Below are 21,685 nucleotides of genomic sequence, written 5' to 3'. Positions count from 1 at the left end.
TGTCAAAGTTCTGGGTGTATCGTGGGCAATATCTTCACACAAATAGCACAGATCTCATTGATGTGGCATGGTGGACTATAGGCTCACGAAGAATCTTGGGTTTGGAGCAATGGGTGGGCAGCCTGATGAAGATGCTGGTCTTTATTGGGGTTCTGCATGTCGGGGGGTGGTGAATTCACAGGGAGCTGTTGGAGAGGACTGCCCTGCTCTGAGCCTCTTCCCTCATTTCCCTCTGTGTCACAGAGCTGAAGGTGGAGCAGAGGATTTGCCCTCTTTGCATCATGTGCCAGGTTTGATTTTCCATCTGGAGGACTTATCCCACCATGAGATGCTCCAGAAGAGGAGCAGGTACTCAGGAACTGGTGCAGGCTGGTTACCACTGGTGGCTACAAATGACACATTGGCATGAATGATCAGCTCATTGAAAGAGTCCTTTGTCCCTTTAAAATGACCCAAAAGGTACATGGAAGGAAGGAAGGAAGGAAGGAAGGAAGGAAGGAAGGAAGGAAGGAAGGAAGGAAGGAAGGAAGGAAGGAAGGAAGGAAGGAAGGAAGGAAGGAAGGAAGGAAGGAAGGAAGGAAGAAGAAAAAAACAGAGGGAAACCCTGCTATTCCACAGGAATACTGGAGCATGGTTCACTTTTGTACTTTCCTGGAGCATGGTTACACCTGTATTTGCCTTTTCTTTTCTTCTCTTCTGGTCATGGAAATGGACATTTTGATTAAAGCTATTGTCCCGGCGAGGAGACAGAACGTGGCTTCATTTAATATCTGGATTTTAATGAATGTCTCAAAGCAATTAAAAAGAAAAGAAGAAAAAGAAAGGAGAAAAATCAATCTTACAACGGATTTCTGACTCTTCCCCTTCACTTCAGTCAGCAACACAACTGCGGCAGCAGAAATTGTTGTTTACAAAAGCCATTGATTATTGTGGACAAATAAAAGACTCTAGACTGCGCCGGCTGCTGAATGGCTATTTTCTATCCCTGGAGATTGCATTGCTGTAATTACAGCTAGTAATTAAAGTGTTACTGGCTTGATAAGAATGGGTATCAGTGTAGTAGTGGCTGGGGATGGGGAGGCAGCCAGTCCCTGCCTGAGCCCCCACGGAGCGCCCATGTCCCTGGGCCCCCCATTCCTTCAGCTGTGCTTGAAAATCCAGCTGTGCTCTCAGGATGTTACTACTGCAGAAACAAGCTGCTGACATCAGCTGGCTTTTTGGACTTGTTTGGGGAATGAAAACTGTCGTTCTTATATAAACACCCAAGTCCTGCACTGGGATGCGTTAAGGACAGGCTCAGTGTCACCCCGAGCTCAAAGCTTTCCCCCTCTGACGATGCTTTGCAAAGATGTTGGGCGTTGCTTCCAGAGAGCAGTCACCACTTACCCAATTTTCCTGCTGTACAAACCAGAATTAAGTGGAAGATGCCAAAAAGCAGGGGAGGCCAAAGCTGCTTCCCTGTTTCCAGACACCCTCCATCAGCTCTTCCCCTCCAACTGCTGCCGGGGCCATCAGCACATGGACATCGAGTCTTGTGTCCCCACGGAGTAAGCTCCTGGCTCCTGCTGTAGGTGAGTGGTGATGTCCTACTCAAGGCTACAAAAAACGAGGGATTTTTCCATCAGCAGAGATTCAAGTCCCCTGGCTGTTAGTGTTCCTTCCCAGCAAAGGACTGAGCACTGAGCAAAGGATGCTGGCCAAGCATGAATTGGCCATTAGAACGAAGAATTGAGCTGGGCTGTGACTTACTGGGAGGGTTCACCAAGCTGCTTTATATTTCTTTCTACCCAGTCTCCAAGGGGGTGCTGGGTTTGCTTTCAGACCATAACCAAACCAAAGAGGAAGACAAAAAGATGAAGTGGGAAGAGGATTCAGGTCTTAGCAAGTGCCCTGAGCTCGGCTGGGAGCTTCTGATCTAGAGCCTGGGTAGGGAGAGGAAAATGCAAATAGGCAAGTAGCTGGCTCAGGAAGAGGCAATGATTAGCGAATCAGCAACTGAGATACTATGCTTTTTTCTGTTATGTTCTCTATTTTTTTTTCCCTTTCCCTGTTCTTTTGCAAATAGAAAACAGATAAGAAGTCCATAGCAGAAAGAACACCAAAGGGAGTGGGCATTTACCCAGGGCAAGCACTGTCCTTTTGGTCTCCCCCACTGAACACCCATTTCTCCCCACTGCTAACCACCCTCCAGTGGTCTTCCAGTGTGCATCCCATGTATCCTTTCTCCTTCACTCATGTTTTTCCTTCCTAACCTTCAGAGATGAGGCTTTCACTTGGCATGAACTCATGGGCAGAGAGCTTGGATGGGTTTATTTGCTCCATGCCTGAACCCACAGACAATTACAAACGTGGCTGGCTGCCTGGCTTTGCTAATTAGCTGCCAGCAATGCCTCATTTTTCCCTCTGTGGTTTTCTTCTGAATTAGTAGGGCACTGCTCATTAGCTCTCTCCCACTTCAGGATGCTACAGTTGAACATTATGGCATCCAGAAATGCCAGTTAGCTGAGGGTACGAGCTTGATTTGTTTGGACGATTAAAAAAATATTAGTTACATTTAGGTAATTAAGCAAAATAGCAGCAAAGCGATTTTGCACTAGCGCAAGCTGCCTGCCCTGTACCACTGCTAATGCTTCTACTTTCTGGTTGTTTTGGTAACAAAGATTAAATGTCTGTAATTGTTTCTTATATTTGCTGTGCAATATGTTTTTCCTCCTGTGAATCTGGTCCAGTCAAGGTGGCATCAGCTAGCAGGCCAGCACCGAAGGGATGCAGCAAGTCAGCATGATGGAAAACATCCTTTTCACCTTTGTGCCTCCGAGTGGCTACTTCAGAGCACGGCCTTGCAACGTGATTTAGTGTTTTAGGGTCAAAAGGGAGGGCCCTTACTTGTCCCCCAGGTCTTTCTGTGATAGTCACTGCTGTCCCTGCAGCCAGTGGAGCAAAACGGGCATACAAAAAAGCTCATCCCACAAACGTGTTTTCCTAAAAGCAGCCAGCACTTACGATGGTGACACCACTGACCAGGCTACAGGCAGAGTAAACGGTGCTGAGTATTTATTCATAAGGGCTTGTTTTCATTAAGCTCATCTATATCCTGGAGTTTGGGTTCAGTTCAGCCAGGGATAGCATGTCCAGCACCTCAACATTTACTTAAGTACTTAACGCTGAATAACAGAAGTAGCAACCAGGGTGGTAAAATAATGTTTTATTCCATGAATGAACAAACACTACCATGCCACATTCTAAAGTTCTTTCTACAAAAAGATTGTGGACAGAGCAGATTTTTACATTTCTCAGGTCAAGTTCATTTCAGGCTTTTGAGCCTGTTTAGTGTAGCAAAATCTGGACACGCAGCATTCTTGTTGTCTATTTGGCATTTTGCCGGATAAAGCAGATTTATACCGTAGTTCTTGTTCACGCAATGTCATTGCACTGTAAATTAAAGAAGATAATCAAAACCAAACCAGGTCATTTCTGTGGTTTATCAGTATATTTTTTTTTATGATGGTCAAAGTACAACCAACATTCAAAGCTTAAAATAATGGTAATAAAAAAGACACACTAAAGAACACAATGGAAACATCATCATTGCTGTCAGGATGTGAGTTTACCCACGGTACTATGTAAAAAGTAGAAACCGGCATTGACATTCAAGCTGTCAAAACAAGAAAAGAAATTACATTAATTGTTATATTTCCAAGCTAGTACTTCTAAAGAGTCCTGATCAGCAAAGAAGTGTTATCGCATGCAAGCTGAACACAAGACTAATATTGGATTGGGGACCTGACAAATAACTGACTTACATTCCTTTATATACAACAAAATGAAATATACAGTATTAATACTGGCTGTACATTTGGTCAGAATATTTTACAAGGAGTGACGCTAGCCAAAATTCTTATGATGTGGGAATGTGGAAGTGAATGAATGTTGGGTTTTGTTCTGAGAGCTGAAATATTATCACAAGAAGTTTTAAAATTTGCTTTGCACAGAAAATGTTCCAATTTTTTATTATTTTTTATTTTTTTAAATCTTGTATGCTTAGCAAATCTCGTATGAGCAGAAGAGATAACCAAACATGTTTGGAATGTGATAATCACCGACCTGGAATAAAACTAAGCCACAGACAGCATGTGCAATAAATCTGTGCATGTTGGTTCTGTTTAAATGGCTTTATGAGATGATCTGCTAAGTATCTGGTACAAATTCCTCCTACCAAAGCCTAATGTAGACTTTTCCCAACAGGCTGCCAATTAATTGTTCCAAATCCCGCCAAAATAAAGATAGGTTGTTACCTTTTCTGTAGTATCGTAAAAATGTCTCAATGGTCTCAATGTTAAGCTGATTCAGGCTATTTTTGTGCATATTCTTCAAGGATGCCAAAGAAAATGCTCAATCTTGCAAGCAAAGGCTGTGCTGGGAACACAAGGGTGAGATTTTTCTTTGCTTTAGTCTAATAGTTTTTTTTTTTTTTTTTTTTTTTTTTTCAGTGGCTGGTTACCCTGACCCTCATTGCCTCTTTAGAACCCAAAGGTCTAAACTGAGTTGGTTAATTTGGAATATGTTTTTTCCCCATCCAGAACAAGCTGAGAAGCTAATAAGGTAAGCATGAGACCTAATGAAAACAGAAGTAAAAGTTATACAAAATTAAGAAATAATTACAGGAAGGTAAACATCAGCGTAACTATAGTGATACTTTGTACAATTGAATTTGTATGCCCTGTAGCAATGACAAACCTTCTGAACATGAGAAAGAGCAGGCAAGTATGCATGAATCATTATTCCTTAAGATAATTGTGCTGTAATTTTTCCATGTATTAGGTTAGATTTTATTTTATTTTATTCTGACACAGTGTGATGCTAACTATAGTAACCTAATGTGGATGATGGATTTCACTGCTACTGCTTGATTGCTTGAATGCAAAGGGACATCAAATCTTCCAGTCCTCAAAGCGGTTTCTTGGGGTGTTTCTTCAAGTCCAATGTCTTGCCACTTTCACACTAAAAGTCACTTTGTGGCAAACAAAGAGGGAAAAAAAAAAGGAAGAAAAAAAAAAAGAAAAAAGAAAAAGAACATGTTGGTTGTGATGGATTTGTTTCAGACAGCAGTTTCTGCTGAGTTCACCATGCTTAATGTTCTTCCATTTAGGAAGGAGTTGCTGTCAAGTAAAGCAGATGAGCTGCTTTCAGTTTTCTTTAAATACATGCTAACAACATAACATCTTTTTTTCAGGAAAATGATCCAGTTGCATATTGTTAGAGAGATCTGCCTTGTGCTTAGCACGGACACGTGTGGTTAATCGTCGTCCTCCTCCTCTTTCAGGGGGGCTATTGGGAGTTTGTCCTGAACTTGGAAACACGCCACAAAGAAGTTGACAATGGAGTTGTACAAATGCTGCTGTAATGCTTCATTACTGAAGTAATGGCTTTCGTCGGGGTAAATCTGCAAAGGAACAAGGAAATGAACACTGTTAGGGGCTTAAAATCTCGGGAACGATCACTTGTATCTACAACTCAACTTGGCTTGCAAACCTGCTGCTCCTCCCTGGCACCACGTCTTCCTAAGGATGTGCACAAGGTCCAGGTTAATTCAGGCACTGCAGTGCTATGAGTGCACACTTACATCAAAAAAAACTTTTTTTTTTTTTTTTTTTTGGAGGGTTTTCCATTCAATTCCATTATGAACAAGTTCAAGCTAAGCTGAATCAAACCACCTTTACAATAAAAGTAACAGTGTTTGCTCTGGTGCTTATGAAGACTTGAAAAAATCAGTGCAAATCTGTGGAGAGACAAGGAGCTCAGCTTTGCTGACAAAAATGATGGTTTTAAAAATAAATGTCATTAAGTAAAAAATTGAAACAAAGCTTGCTGGAAAAATGTTTAAGTAGAAAAAATGTGGAAACTCAAAATGAGATAGCTTAAGCACAACTTTCCATTTTAATGAAACAAGTAACTTGTGCACACACTGAAGGAAAGCAAAAGATGGTCATCAGCATTACTCGTTTAGATTGGGATAAGGGATGGAGGAAAATGCTTTTCTTGGACTGGATCCTTGCAGGTAGGACTGAGGTGTCTTACTACTCTGAGTACCTTGATTCCTTTCATCCCTGCCCATGGCAGAGGGGTTGGAACTAGGTGACCTTTAAGGTCCCTTCCAACCCAAGCCATTCTATGATTCTGATACACGATGTAGATCTCATGGCCCTCTATTCACTCCTCACCTAGCCCTTAAGGGGTGCCTAGCCCATCGGTGCCTTCAAGTTCCAAAGTGCCAATCCAATGCTTCTGCACTGGGAAATGTGCAGGGGAACCTTGCTCCTCTCAGGTCCCACCAAATCCATGCCATGCTTGTTCCTGAGCCCTGGTGTCCGTGCTCCATCCTACCTGCCTTTGGAGCCTGATGGAGTGAGTACAACTATACATGAAGCTCTGCAGAAGTGCAGCCAGAGGGAGCTGGTATTCAGTAAATCAAGTGTTAGTAGGCTTGGTCATTGCAAAGCAACCATCTCTACTGTGAGCTGTGGTCCCTGGCATGGTCTAGCCTGGGCTGGTCGCACTCTCCTGGCTGTGGCTTGGGAGGTGGCAGAGCACAGGGACCATCCCCACCGCCTGTGGATTGCCTTGTTTTGGAAACTGAGCCTTCAATGGCATGGATGTGGGCAGTTCAGCAAATCAGAGCTGTAATTCTGCAGAAAGAGAGGCTTTCCAGACTGGTATATGTTGTTTGGGGATGTCAGATTTGAGCGACATTTCTCTCCTTAACTTTTTCCAGTTGATTTAATTTAGATCCCTTTTTATCTGTAATTCATCCTGAATTTAGCCAGTTGTTCCCACTGAAAGTTAACAGGCATCGATTCCTTAGAGATACATCTTGCAAAACCTAATTGACTCTAATTTAATAACTGTTCAACAACTGTCCAAACCAAAACAGTGGTATCAAGTAAGCACACAAATCCATCTGAACACATTACATGCTGATTCTGTTTCTACTGGCAGGCTGTATTTGCAAGTGGCTTTTCAAAGCTTGCTTCATAACAGCAGTTTGAGTTCAGATGGGGAAATAACTGTTCAAATATGAAAAAAGGAAACACATACTGTACCTGCAAGCTGTAATTAGCCTTTGCCCTAATTAGGTGTGTGATAAGGTCCGCAGTATGCTGAAAATGGATTTTTTCTGTAAAAACAGATTAGAATCATTAAAGAGGCAAATTTAATTAAGAAAAATCAAAGCCATCCCAAATATATAATGAGTGCAAATGATAGGCTAACTTACCATCAGCAGTAGCATGAATGATCAAAAATGTCTGTTCCTTCAGTAATGAGACTCTGTGTGCTAATTTGGTGATCTGTGAAGGTAAAGGTTGCAATAAGATTAAAACTCTTGCAAGAAATTAGCAATTTATATGGGAGGAATAGAAGCACTTAATTCCATTTGATACTTGATCACAAGGATAACAAGCAGGCACCAGCACAGCACATTCTCTCAGCCACTTGAAGAATTGTTCTAGAAGTAAAATAGACTCCCACTGCTCCTTCCAGGCTCAGCACCAGCAGCAGGAAGAGGTCAGAGACCCTCATCTGTTCTGAGGCTTTCATGTTCACCAAAAGCCTGAATTGCAAAACACGTGGAAAGAGTCAAAGTGAATTTCCAGTGAATACGAAGCATTGACAAAAAGGATGCCCAAGTGCATGTGCCTAAGAGTTCGTCAGCGAGCTGCAGTGACTTTGGTATGGTTTGAAAGCTAGCCTTGATGAGCTTAGACAGACCAAGGAAGGATCTGATGCTAAACTCAAGTGTCCACTGCTGAGAACAATTTTGCCCCCAACCAACTCTCAACTGTACAGGGGAAATACAAATCTGAGTGACTGCAAATACTGCACTCTGTATGGACTTAACAAGAGTTTGCAAATTTTTCATGGGCAGACTCTGGTCTTCCTGATTCTCTTAGACTTAATTAATGGGTTCTCTCATCCTCTGATTGCTGTGCATGATATTTAAGTTTTTTTTACTGTGTATGACCATATCTGGTGCTTTGTTCTCCCTCCATATGGCTCCTTGCTTTCTGCTCCCTTGGTCTGGACTTATGTGGCCTTCATAAAGTTCATGTCAGGTCTATGGGATAGGAACAGTTCTTTCTCCCTAAGCAATTCATGGTACAACTGCAGCATCCAGAAGTGAATCAGTTAGGGGCCATGGCTGGGGCAGTGCAGTGTTCTGCGAAGTGCTCAGGGGCTGTTCCTAGCAGTTATCTCAAGTCAACCCAAAATACCATTATTAGCTAAGGCCAACTTCTCGATGCACAAAGAGCAAGTGGCAATTCAAATTTCTCATTTCTGTAATATTTTCACTTGCTTTCACTGCTCCTTACCTGCCTTCAAATTTCTAAAAGAACAAAAAAGAATTTACCATGATCTGAAGATCACCAGTGCAAAGTGTGAGACAATGAATTCAGCATCTGGATTACCAGCAAAAAGCCTCCGGTGAGGTATGCAGGAGGCTCTATGACTTCTCCTTAAGAAAATGGGTCTAAAATTACACTTCAGCAAGAATCAAATTGTGAAAACCATTGGGATGAACTTGAATGGAGGTTGTGACATTGTGGCCATTTGGGCACATCCGAGTTACTCAGGCTCAGTTCTTTCAATCAGGAAGACTGGAATATCTATATTTACCCAATTGAGACAGGTGGACATGAAGGTTAATCAATAAAAAATGTATCCATTATTACTAGCAAGACAACAAAAGCAGTAACCGGGCTTAATGATACCTCTCTGCCTTTTAAATAAAGGAAGTTTTACTAGTGAGTCCAGTGCGCATCCATGCTCCCTCCACAGAACAGGAGGAAGAGTTAAAACCCCGTTCACGTTTTCTCAGGGAAATGTATTGTCCATGCAGTTACCTCATATGCTCTGTTATCAATCCCGTGCAAGCCCAAGTATCTTTCAGAAAATGCTGAAGCTTGAAAAGAAATAAAGAAAACACCTGTCAGTCACTGGTGCACCAAGATGCTGGTGCTCCTGAGTCAAACGCTGCAGATGCTAATAAAGCATTTAATTTATGGCATAGCTTTAATGACATGGGACATATTTCTAAAAGTGCAGGGGGAATTGTCTCTGGGAGAAGGGAGCACTGTGTGCATGGGGAATTAATGGGTAGAGAGAACACAGGGTGGGTGGGCAGCTCCCATAGATGGCAAGGAGGAGCTCACACAAATGGATGGGTGAGGCAAGGAGGAGACTGTACAAGGCACAGGTAGAGGTTGGTGACAGCAGTTGGAGAGTTTAAAGGGTTTATAGCTTTACAGCTAGTCCTAAGGAGACACACAGTGCAAAAAATAGGTAGGATCTTGGGAAAGAAAGAGAAGGTAACTGGGCAAGGGTAGGGTGGGCACATCATTAGCGGTTGGAGAAGGGCTCTGGGATGGTGCTTACCGTATAATTTGAAGTCTGTCAGTGGGGAAAGAGCAGCTCCGCAGGCAAAGACTTGGTTCTCTTCCCCAGCTGGAAGCATGTAAGTGCTCAGGTAGCCGCCGTAGTCCTGGAACACAAACAGGGCAGGGACATCAGCAGTCAGGAGACTGAAGTCAGGAGGCCTGTGTGCTTCTTTTCAATCCACGTCCTGACTGTAGGTCTGCTCAGATACATTACTTCTCCAAAACGTCCTCTCAGCATTTCGTTATCTAAAGTGGACATCACAATTTTGGTGTCTGTTAATAATTCCCTGCAGAGATGCCGCTGTATGTGCAGCTCTCGTCACCCACTCCAAGCCTGTATCTCCCACAATAAACAATTTCTACTCACAGTCCCATTCTCATTTCAAATCGTGTGTACTTTGCAATTGCTGTTTCCCAGCCGGGCACACTCTGGGGCGCGAATCAGCCTCAGAAATCAATATTGTTGTTGTACATTTGTACAACACAATCTAGATCTGCCCACACTCCCAGAGGCCTTAAGGGATGAGATGAAAATGAAATGAAAGCTTGCAAGGGGAAAAAAAAATAATTAATTATCTGACTGTTTTTCTGGCAAACAGTAGTTTTATGCACTTATAAGTTAATTTAAAAAACAAACAAACCAAAAACAACAAAAAAGTTGATGAATACATTGATATGTATTCATAAATGACAGCTTTCATAATCAGCTTCTCTGGGCAAGAAGCAGTCTTTCTCAAAAATAAATAATAATAACAAAAAGTCACTTCTGACATGTTCAATAAATCAGGGTTTAGCTCAGCTGCTTAACCACATCAGCCAACCCAAAGAGCGTAGAGGAACAACAGGAAAATGTTACCTTCCCAAACACACCAACTCGCATTTTGTCAATATAATGCTCCTTCAGCATTGTCCTAGAATATAAGAGATGAGAAACTACGAGTTAAAAACAGTTTTCCCTTAGATACGGCAAAAGTAGTGATTTAAAGATTTTTATTGGCTTGAACTTGGGGTGGCCTCAGAAAAAAAATGGTGCAGACAGTGTAAATTCCTGCTGCTGCACGCTGCTCCCATGCGAGCCTCAGTTCGATTTAATCTTATGACCTGTTGTGCTGGATTTGACCGAGCAATGGCAACAAATAACCTGCCCTACTTCTGAAAGCCATAATAAAACTGCTGCTGTTACACTATGCTGGTAGTGTTCTTAACATGATTATGCTCAGAGTATATCTAAAAATATGACAGGACTCACCATTTAGAGTTTTGCAGTATTTTTTTTTTTAATGTTATAAAAAGTGTGAAGGTTTAAAGATTATTTTTTTTTTCCAACTGCCAGCCCAGAAAATTAATCCATGAGTTGATATTCCAGCTTACTTGTGACTGTACAGAGCTAAAAATAAATGGGCTTCGAGCATGTGATGCAGATAAGTGTGCTCTAATTTAGCTCTTTAAGGGTTGTTCTCCCCTGTCTGCAATGCTGGAATGGGCTCCCTCTCCCATGTGCCACTGCTTGGTCACTGATGGAAGTGGGACTAATGGGAGCCTTGGGTTAATTGCTAGCTACAAATTAAGTTCTTCAAGAGCAGCGTCATTCACCGGACAGCTTCCAGCTGGTCCTTCTCTTCCAAAAGGCCCAGCCTCCTCTTAACCTCGTGCAAGAGCTTAGTGCCTTGGAAGCCACTCCCACGGCCGTCGAACTTGAGCACGATGGCGTTGTGCGAGCTGACCATCACGCTCTCCCACGTCACCTCGAACCTCTCCGTCACGATCTGGCTGCCGGGCGTCCCGTCCCTGAAACACAGACAGGCATTAAGCAAAGGGGCAGAGCTCTGAGGAGCAAAAGCTCTTCCCGTGGGCTCGCGGGGTTGGGCAGTGCAGGACTGGGGAAGGGGAGAGCAGCCTCTGCGATGGCGAGGCGCAGGAGGCTGGTGGGGTGGGCTGGGGCTTGAGGCTGGGGTAGAGGCTGTGGGGGGGAGTTCTGAACTTCGAACACCCTGAATAAGTACACCACTAACTGGGCAAGACTCCTGTGAGTGATCCAGGACAGTGATGCTCTGGAGTTTTCCCTGTTTGCAGCTCTGATTTAGGTATTTCTCTACCGTGCCCAATGATGGGGTGTTTCTGGTGGGGGTTTGATGTGAGCAGCCTGGCTTGGGGCACTGCCAAAATGTCTTGGATGAAGCCTGCAGACATCAGTTCTCCTTTCCTTCATGGGCAAGTGTTTGGGTTTCATTTCCTGACCCCATTCACCCAGCTCAGCCCTTCCCTCTCCTGTGGGTTCCTCAAGAGTAGCTGTAGATGGGGCTGTCACTCACATATCCATTTATTGAGGCAAGTGCAGAGGGTAAGAGCACTTCTACAAGTGGTAAAAAATGCCCAGGTTGCCCCCAGATCGGTGGGTAAGGGGAATATGTGGGCAAGACTCCCTCCTCACCCTTCTGCTCAGAGCCTGTCCCTGCACAAGGGAACTGCCTCAAGAGATATTGACCCCACTTCAGCCAGAGAGCTCAGGAAAAAACAAGAGATGATGATGATAAGAAGTAATATCTTAGGACTGCAATTACTGTAGAGCTGTTGGCGCTCCCACACACTTCGTGTCCTTTTTGGGGGGTTCTTGGGGACATCAGACAAGCTGTTGCAGGTTTTTAATGTTCATGTGACTTCAGTAATCTGCATTTATTCAGGCGAGACCCGCGCGCATCCAGCTTCAGAGGCAGCCTAATCAAGTGCTGTTAGCTTGATGAGTACCAATCTTCCTCAAGCACTTGTATAATGAAGTACATTTTCTCTGCAGTAATTCTGTGATGTAACGACGTGCTTATTGCGGTGGTTTTGTCCTTCATCGAGGGAAGCACAGGGTGCTGTTCAGGCATTTATCTGATGCTTTCCCTCCTACATGGGGCTTCTCTGCTGCAGGGTGTCCCCTGGCAGGGAGTGAGAGATGCAGTGGGATGCAGCGGGCCAGGGAAGTTCCTCCAAGGTCAGTCAATTGCCACCTGGGGTTTCTTTCCAAATTGCCATAAAACCCTCAGTTCTGCATAGTATTATTGCTAAATGTTGCATAAAGAGGTACCCATCTGCTATGCCTGCCAGGAGGAAATCCTACCTGCCTAATATAAATGCTAAAATCGTGGAGGTCTTCAAAGGCACCATGGAGGAAAGCAGGATGCTCCTCCTTGTGTCCTGGGAGACCTAGCTCCTGCTGTGGATGGGAAGAAGCTGGAGCTGTTTACTGAAATCCTTTTATTAAACATGGAGGGAAAGAATCAGGGCAGAGCTTCTCCTGGATCAGATCCCTGGTGCTAGATCTCCTGCTGGCCCCAGTCGAGCTCTCCCAACCCTTCTCGAAGCAGGTGCTGCAGCCTTGCACTTAACAGGCTGCTCAGCCGGAGGGAGGTGCATCCACCTAACCAGCTGAGTGCCCATGCACCAGGACAGAAAGTTCATGGTTTTATTCTTTTATTCCTCCTCCCTCCCCTTTCTGCCACCAAAATAGTTGAATGGTGAGTGTATGTGCATCAGCTGCACAAAATCCTATAATGTGCTCTGTAGGATTTGATTAGGGCACCTTCCAGGGAACAGAAACCCTTGGCCCAAACACAGGAGAGAAGGATCCTGCGTCCAACTTTGCCCAACTCTGACGTGAGGCACTGGGTAGGGACCAATGTGATGGACTAAGGTGCTAAACAGGCTGGCACTCACTGTACAAAACATATCTTAAAGGGCTCTGGTCATGTTTGAAGCTTCCACGCTGCCCTAATAATGTGAACAGAAACAAAAGAAGAGCAAAAACTTACACAACCAAAAGCAAGGGATAGTGCGCTGTGTCTGAAAAGGTTGCTGGCTTTAGGATCTGCATTGGCAATTCTAGGCAAAAAAAACAACAACAACAAAAAAAACAACAACAAATGACAGCATGCCTTTAAGTGTAGGAAAGCTGACATAACGATAATACATATTTCTGGTGTTTTGGCTGCTTATGAACAGGAACAAAACGGCATTTCATCAGACGCGCTGGTAAATAACACCTTCGGAGCACAGATGTTGTCAATGAAAAGACTCATATTATAGTAGCCGAGGTGACAAGAAATGTAAATCGAGAGTAGAGAGTGTGCTGCTCAGTCATGCATCACTTTTACAGCATTCAATTAACATCTGGCAATAGCTATAATTTTCCTTTTTGGCAGCTGGATGAGTGACACAGCCAGGAATCAATATTTCAGGGCAGCAGAGGAGGGGGGAAATAGGCAAGGAAGATGATAGTTTAAGATCCAATTAAGTGCGGCGGGTGGGGGAGAGAATAGGATTTATATATATATATTTATTATTATTATTATTTTCTGTAGTGGTGTGAAGACACGTAAAGAAACATGTATTTTAATCCTAGTTTTTAGGAGGCTGAACTATGCTATGAAACAGGAGGTAAAGGTGCTGGAGCCTGGATAGCTGGGCTGGTCCTGAACCAACCAACAATAGTGGGAGACGCCCGAGGTCTGTGTGGCATGGTGACACTCACCAAAGCTTCTTTTAACTGCTTTTGACGGCCTCTTATTGACAGCTGAACACGCTCCCTTACGAATGCTTTCCACATTAACGAGAGCACATTTATTTTTAAAATGTTAACTACAATCCAGATTAGCAAAGGCCCAGCAATTAAATCGGTATTAGGAGCATTTTCAATAGATTAATACACAGATTAGCCGCGTGGTTTAAGTGGTTTGCTTTGCAATCATTGTCTGACACTCCGACTAATTAGTTATTCCATCTGAATGCTAATGGGCTGCAAATTGGATCAATGGCCCAGGGACAGCCAAAAAGGCCATCGCTTGACTTTAAATATAAATAAGTGCCACAGGCAGCGTTCCCAAGGCTGATCAGCCCACGGCTGTGAAAACACGGGGCGGACATGAGAGCAGCCATGCTGCTACAGCCTGCTAGTATTTATTTATTATACACACATGCATATTTGGTTAAATGAGCAGAATCCAGCTTCAATGATACCCGCAGGTAAGAAATTTAGCATCAGTCGGAGTCATTCATCATCAGCTGCCACTATCAGTACGAGTTGGCTTACGGATGGGATAGGCATCACCTTTCAACAGGCTCCTCCACCTCCTTCTGCCCATAAAGCCTGGAAGTGCGTCTGCTCTCGTTATTTTATGCACTGGGTTTGTGTTCCTAATGCCAGTGTGGCAAGCAGAACATTTTTGGAGTCATTATTATCTTTTTCAAATGGTAACTGCTTCTCAGCCTTTGTTCCACACTTTTATAACACCTGGTAATGGTCAAAATTAGTATCGTGACCATCAGTCACGCCTCGCTGCCTTCCTTTCATTGCACCCTGTCTGAGAGGTGTGCTGATTTTTGGCATGGGAAATATGAACCCAGGTTCCTTAGCTGTATGTTTTTAGAGCTACCACCAGACACACAAACTGGGATTTTGGGGAGCCTTTGCACAACCTTGACTATGTGGATTTTCCACACAGGGTATGTGCTTACAGATAGAGCAGATAGTTTTTAGGTTGCTTAAGGTGCAGTTATAGGCAGAAAATGCTTATGCTTTGCCTGTTTGCCAGTAGGTTTTCCTTCCCTTTGTCCTCTTTGGCATACAGATACATGGGGAATAGTTATACAAATGGAACAAACAATGCACCAGCTGCTGATATAAACTGCTCCGAGTTTCTGCCTTCTCTACTCCAGATGAAATCTCTCTTGGCTTTTGTTGTAAAGCTGATTTTTTTTTTTCAACCCTATCAAATGATATAGCTTTCTCAAAGACTCCTGAATGACTTCGACAGGCAGTCATGTTCATTCACTGCAGTTCAGTATTGTATACTGAAAGGCAGTCACAGCTGTAGCCAGCAAGCACATACAGTAATTCCACTTCACACTCATCTTAAATAATAAACCAGTCCAGCTAAGGCGAACGCCCTGAACAATGGGGGCACCACACCGTGTCATTTCCCAGAGTGGATTTTCCTCTATAAAGAAAACTTTTAAAGAAAAGGAAAAAAAAAAAACCACCACCCAACCCCATTATTTTGCCTTTCTTCAGCTGCATTCTCATCAAATCCTGTCTCAGTAATAACTTCCTTATGTAGCACCTCCTAAGAGAGTGCTTTGCAAACTGTGTGAGTTTATTGAGAGCCAAAGTAATTTTTCCTCCTGCCAGTCTGGGCAAGATGACTGTATCATTTCACAGCAATAGTAGTTAAAAAGAAAAAGAAAAAATAAGGAAGAGGAAAAATGCTACTTACTGTAATCATCTATCTTGATTTCCATGTATTCTACTTTAGGCATTTGCCTGTCATTTACTGTCAGCTGCACATTTTCATTTACCTCCAGCTCAAAAATTTCTGAAAGAAGAAGGACAAGATCACAAAAACTTCCAGCATTGTTTATGAAAATGCATGCTGGCATTTTATAGCCACCTTAGTAATTGTAACACAACTTTCCTAATGGAAAATTTCTTACTAGTTATATCCTCCTCACAAACATCTAATTTAGCAAAGTCTTTGAAATCTATTCCAGATTATGGAATGGAAAAAAACTGTATTCCTTGAAATCAGTGACATTAAGTGGATTTATAGCAGATGAGAATGTGACCACCTGTGTTGAGCTAGGGTTACAGAGCGATATCTACCTGCCATGTAAATCTAGAGGTCAAAGGTAGAGGTACTCAAGTCTGTGGCCAGGATAGACACAATAAATGGGTAAAGGGAGGAGACCTTAGAGTGCTTCAGGACAAGGTTGTGGTGCTATGCATGAGCAAGTGCAGGGGAAGGAAAGCGATGGGCAGAGATGAGGGGTGAGAGACCATAAAATATTGCAACTTTGGGTTTGGGAGCAGTCTTGGTTTTCAGGCTATGTTTCAACAATTGTTTGTTTTGCTTGTGTCTCTTATCCAAGGACTCTCTGGGACTGAAGTAAGGAGTTCCTTCCTTCTTCCCAAGACTTAACCTTTATCACCCATACCTTGGCCACATGCTATACCCTCTGAGCATCTTCTAGCAACAGCAGCCACCTCCAGGAACAGATAGAACAAGTCCTTCTCATTTGGCAAGGAAAGGGCCCACCTTGTGGACACATTTCAGGCTGTAAGTCCTAGGTGGTGGGAAACATCTCCCGGTGAAGATGAGGCTCTGGGCCCCATGGGGATGGATTCAGGCATGGGATGATCCTGGCTTTGGATCCTGGTCCTGGGAGCCCCTTGCAGGGCTGGGTTTGAACCAGGGGGGTCCAGAGCATTGTTTCTGCAGTGTGAACCCAAGGAGGGCTTCACACCAAATTACGTGTTTCATTCTAGCTTCCCCTTAGAAACACACCAACAAATAGATGTGTAATCCTAACTCTTCCAATAATACCCAGGGTATGCGATAAACATGCTCTCATTGCCCATCTCTGCTAAAAAGGCAGGCACACCACAAAAAACTGCCCTTCCCATTAGCACGTTTTCCACGTCTTTCAGCAAGAGTCAATCGGTTCCCTGCCTATTCACCCTGCTTCTGAAAAGCCTGGCTCATCCCTATTGAAATCACAACCCCCACAAAAGTGCCAGAGCAACAGCCTATTACGTTTAGTTAAATATTAAGATTCTCATTTAATTACGGCACACACAAGTAGCTTTATCAGCAGAAAGGGGCCTGCCACGTAAGGGAATTTAGTCAAGCCGTTTTATTTGTTCATATAATTGCATCCTCAGAAAGCCAGGAAGACTGTGGAGGAAATAAAAGATTGGCATATCTCCTAAAGGACTTTCTTTTCTGCTTGAGGACCACAGGGAGCTTGAGTCTGTGGAGTACAAATGGTCATTGCTTAATTAAATGTAAGCACACTATAATATTCAGTGCAACTCACTATTATCAGATTATTGCAGAATACAGAGGCAAACTCCCTGTATAGGGTAATGGGCTCACATTAAATAAGCAAAGCCAGTAACATGCAACTGTCAGTTGCCCTTTATTCAAAAGCAAAAGAATGAGGTGAAAAAAAAAAAAAAGGAAGCAAGAGAAATGCTAATTATATGCAGAAAATCATGAATTTCAGCAGGGGTTGCGTTCTGTGCATGACTAGACTGAGCTCTCTATGTAATAAATACCACACAAATATATCTGTCAAAATAAAACTAGTCTCAGTGTGCCTTATGTTACTTTTTCCAGTCTTTCATTCTCTCTCTTTTTTTTTTTTTTTTTACAGTATCCATCATTTTTTCACCCATTTGTAAAGTTATACAGAAGCCTGTGACAGAGTTCATGAGAGCACTGTCTTCTACATGCTGTTATTGTGAGGCATCTCCACATCTATTGTAAAATTGTTGTGTTTAAGGGGAAAAAATACAAAAATGGGTGGAGAGGAGGAAGACATGGCAGCATTAGGGACTGCATGTTTTGGACCTGTGTGGATGGAATTAGCTCCTGTAAGAACCCAGATTCAGGAATGATGGGTATGGCATTAGTCAGCCTTTCAGTCCCACTGATCTTGGTTTGTACAGATAGCAACAAACTAGAAAGTCTACTTTACAATAAAGAAGCTTACTTGGAAGGTCCCCCTATCCTGAAAATAATTGCCTGCATCCTCTGACAGAAAAAAAAAATAAAAAGAAAAAATTATCGATGGCCAAGCAGTATTGGATGAATGACTTCTGAATGGCCCACAAGGCACGAAGGTTGCGTCAGAGGTAGTGAGTCAGTCATTAGCAAGGAGCTTGCGTGGTTGCAAGACAGAGCTCAGAAATCCTGCTGCTACGTCCCTGTACAGAGACTGAGATATGAACAGCCACCCGCGTAGAGATTAAAACATTAGGAGTTTGCAATTTGCTCTCAGTGTTACTTAAAAAAGCAATTTTTGTATTTTTGTTGACTAGAACAACTGTACATGCCAATTTTTGCTATTTATAGCAGAAGTAGTTTAAGAAGGGAACAAAACTGTGATAATAATAATAATAATCCCTCCACAATTGGCTCTGCCTCTGTTCTGGTTCTTTTTCCTGGTGGGCTCTGGGTACAGGGGTACTCTGAGCTGTCCCCTGCCCCACTCCCACCAGCAGCAATAACACGAACAAGCCCTGGCACCACACTCAGCTTTGTCAAGGCACTTTGACCCTTAAAATTGCAGACCAGAGGGGAAACTGAGGCACAAGGAAATAGATCCCTGTCACCCGATAAATAAGGTAACAGCAGATAGCTTAAGCCATGGTCCTTCACTACTTTGCTTGGGCAGAATAGATACCTGTTGCCTCCCCTACAGGATGGTCCAGCAAGATACTGCTTTAACCTGACTCGTTCCAGGACGCTGCTAATTTTTGTGCATGCCATTCTTTGCAAAGGAACACTTCAGTTTGAACAAATTAAAGTTAAATGTGCAAAACATCTCCTTAACTGCGTCAGACGCTGTTGACACTACATGGAACACTATTGAGTATTTCTATTTGAACAGCAAGAATACAGTATGCTGCAAATCTGATTTTAAAATTGATTAAAAAAAAAATCAATTAGAATTTGGGATTGGACTCTACATATCCTGTTTACAAGCCAAACTTTTCTAGGTGTAGTAAGGGCTTGAAATGGATGTTGCCAACAGGAATTGAGAAAAGAAGCAATAATGTCATGCACAGAAACTGTGTAAAGCAGGTGGAGCTCATGCTTTTTTTTCCCTACATGTCCTGGTGTCAGAGGATTCTTTCTTTTCACCTTCAATGGGAATGAATCAGCTCAGCATTTCACAGAAAACATTTAGTTTGGGGGTGAAATTCCCTGGCTTGCTCTGCTCCTTTGCAGATACAGCAGCAGGGTGTTGCTGTAAATCCAGCTAAGCTAAACTGATACCTGATAAACAGATACGGCCACATACCGAGCAGCTAGAATAAAGCTGTTACTTATTATTTCTATCACAGCAATGCCCAAAGGCCTTAATTGCAGGTTAATGCTGAGCTAAATGCTACATTAAAATGACAGGAAAGAGTTTCCTACCAAAATGAGAGGGGCAGACAAATGGTGGTTTCAGGTGAGACTCAGTCCCACCTCCTGCTATGAAGTCTCTGAGGGTCATGAGAGACCTGACTAGCTGGATGTCCCTGCTATGCTGATTTTGGGTAAAAACAGATCTTTCTGGTTAATTTGAATTGGTACAGGCAAGAAGGAGGAGCCCCAGCACCTTCGTGGCTCTCTGGGTTTTGCGGGGAGTCCCAGTAAGTCTGGCAAAAGACCGTACAAAGATTTTGGGGTAGAAACCTGTATTTGGAATAAATCCATCTTCACGCTGGTATAGGTGAGAATCACGAGCATAAAAAAAGTATGTCCAAATAAATGCCACAACACCCATGATCAGAAAGGAAAACTGGCAGGGGTACTACAAATTGAGGGGCTCACACTCCTGCTCGTTCTTTCCCTCAACCTGGTAATTCATATCAGGGTGGCTTTTCAAAATCAGAGATTGAACTAAATATTTCTTTATTTTGGGGAGAACATGAAAGAAAAAATGTGAGACTGACAAAAAGAAGAGAGAGACCTGGAGTGTACATTTTTTGAGAAAGCTGATAACAAATGACATTCACAAATCACCACCCTTTTATGCATAACAGCAAGATGTTGTGGTTCTAATATTTTAAGAACAACTTTTTTTTTCTACAGAAGCTTTTCAGAGACACACACCTATACCCACGGGAATCCAAATGGACAATTTAAATTGCAGCCAGGGGCCTGAGAGAGTCCACAGCTTGAAACTAGGGTCTGGCTGCCTCTGACTTGCAGAAGACTTACATTTAGGCAGAGTCCAGGCTCCCCCCGATGCAAATTTACCAAAGAGCAGCTATGCCTCAGTGTCCTGCCTGGCTACCTTTCTCTGAAAAATACAAGACACAAGCCCATTCTTACTCTGTGTGTCGGTTGTGTTGTGAACAGTCACCATCGGAACCCGGGGACCTTGAAAAGAAGAAGAAAACAGCACAGTTAAATAACTACTGACGTGCACACATCCCCACGTGAACCCGGTTTTGAATTCCACGCAGCTGAAGCCTCCCGAGAATTGCTTTCCATGCAAGAGTAATCTAAAAACCAAATCACCCAGGTATTAGAAAGATTCCATGAATAAATGACAGTGCTGTAGACTTGAAGACATGTGAGGTTTCAAAGCCCTTTCCCAACGGACCACTAAATGCATCTTTCCCTAATTTGTAAACATTATAATTAGCACAAACACAATTAAATCACTTGCTTTTTAAATTATTCTAATGACACACAAACATCACAGCACAAAGCATTTACATTTTATATGCCACGGATAACTGTTGCCATTTTGTAAGCTTTTTTTTTTTTTTTTTTTTTTTAATGAATTAAACACCAGTTTGGCTCTTACACTGAAAAAGACCACATATGCTGTCTGAAAAATGCAGCATTTGGGTACTGAAATCAGTTAGTATGATAAAAAGAGGATTATCATTACTATGCAATGCACACGGATGAACAACAGAATTCATTGTCATGGGATGCGACAGATTCTAGGATGCTGTGGTCTTTAGCACAGACTGCTGTATGATGCTATAGTCTTTAGCACAGTAGTCTGGATTCAAATTCCAATTCAGAAAGTCATCAAGTGGCTGACTGTTAGACAAATGGGATGATAGCTGAGATTAAGTTAATTTTGTAGCTGCTCTGCTCAGCTTTTATTTATTTATTTATTTATTTATTTATTTTTCCAACAGTCAACTGCCAGTTGCTCTTAAAGACAGCACGTCGGGCCAAAAGGAGCTTTGGTCTGACCCTGAACAGCTACTCTCAGGTTACTATCATGCCTGCTCATAGCTTTTCCAACAGGTTTGTACGGCTCAGGAAGGTGGAAGGCACACCTCAATGATCACGATGATAACCTCAGAGATAGTGGTTATCTGGTTTTCCTTTCCTTCTCCCAAAAACATGATGCAAAGGCTGAGCTGTATGGGACTGACTGGCACATGGTGGGAAACTCATCCCTACACCCAGCAGATGCCAACACCTGGGACATCTGCCACTGTGCATCCTAGTGGTAGGGCTCCTCTTGTACCTCCTGTCAGCATTTTGGGGTCAGTCTGGCTTTGTGATGAGGGAGGGCAGAATCTGGAGCTGGCTATACAACGGCTCCTGGGGAAAAGGTTGTTGGAAATGGTGGTTCTGACTTTCTTGGGGCTCTGGCATTCTGGTGATCTGGGGACCCTGCAGCTGGACTGGGCTGAATATCAAAAAGAAAAGGCCTTTTCTATACTTCAAAATTAAGACAGTTTA

At 43.0% G+C, this 21,685-nt stretch overlaps 1 protein-coding gene across 2 annotated transcripts in view; it reads right to left on the bottom strand.

Annotated features, from left to right (window-relative positions):
• Positions 1-3,240: 3,240 nt before the first annotated feature.
• DPP6 (dipeptidyl peptidase like 6) overlaps positions 3,241-21,685 on the bottom strand; it is a gene marked incomplete at its 5' end in the record, with an annotated part of 551,718 nt that continues 533,273 nt past the window's right edge. For both annotated transcript variants that reach the window (XM_082752737.1, XM_082752736.1), the window contains 10 exons: positions 3,241-5,443; positions 7,101-7,174; positions 7,274-7,346; positions 8,901-8,959; positions 9,433-9,538; positions 10,291-10,345; positions 11,028-11,222; positions 13,229-13,298; positions 15,689-15,787; positions 20,303-20,350. In XM_082752737.1, the coding sequence (XP_082608863.1) occupies positions 5,297-5,443; positions 7,101-7,174; positions 7,274-7,346; positions 8,901-8,959; positions 9,433-9,538; positions 10,291-10,345; positions 11,028-11,222; positions 13,229-13,298; positions 15,689-15,787; positions 20,303-20,350 (926 nt within the window). In that variant the 3' untranslated portion in view covers positions 3,241-5,296. The remainder of the gene's footprint in view (positions 5,444-7,100; positions 7,175-7,273; positions 7,347-8,900; positions 8,960-9,432; positions 9,539-10,290; positions 10,346-11,027; positions 11,223-13,228; positions 13,299-15,688; positions 15,788-20,302; positions 20,351-21,685) is intronic.

This window comes from Aythya marila, assembly GCF_965140915.1.
Source record: "Aythya marila genome assembly, chromosome: 2".
Classification (NCBI taxonomy): Eukaryota; Metazoa; Chordata; class Aves; order Anseriformes; family Anatidae; genus Aythya; species Aythya marila.
This window is presented reverse-complemented; position numbering and strand designations above follow the sequence as displayed.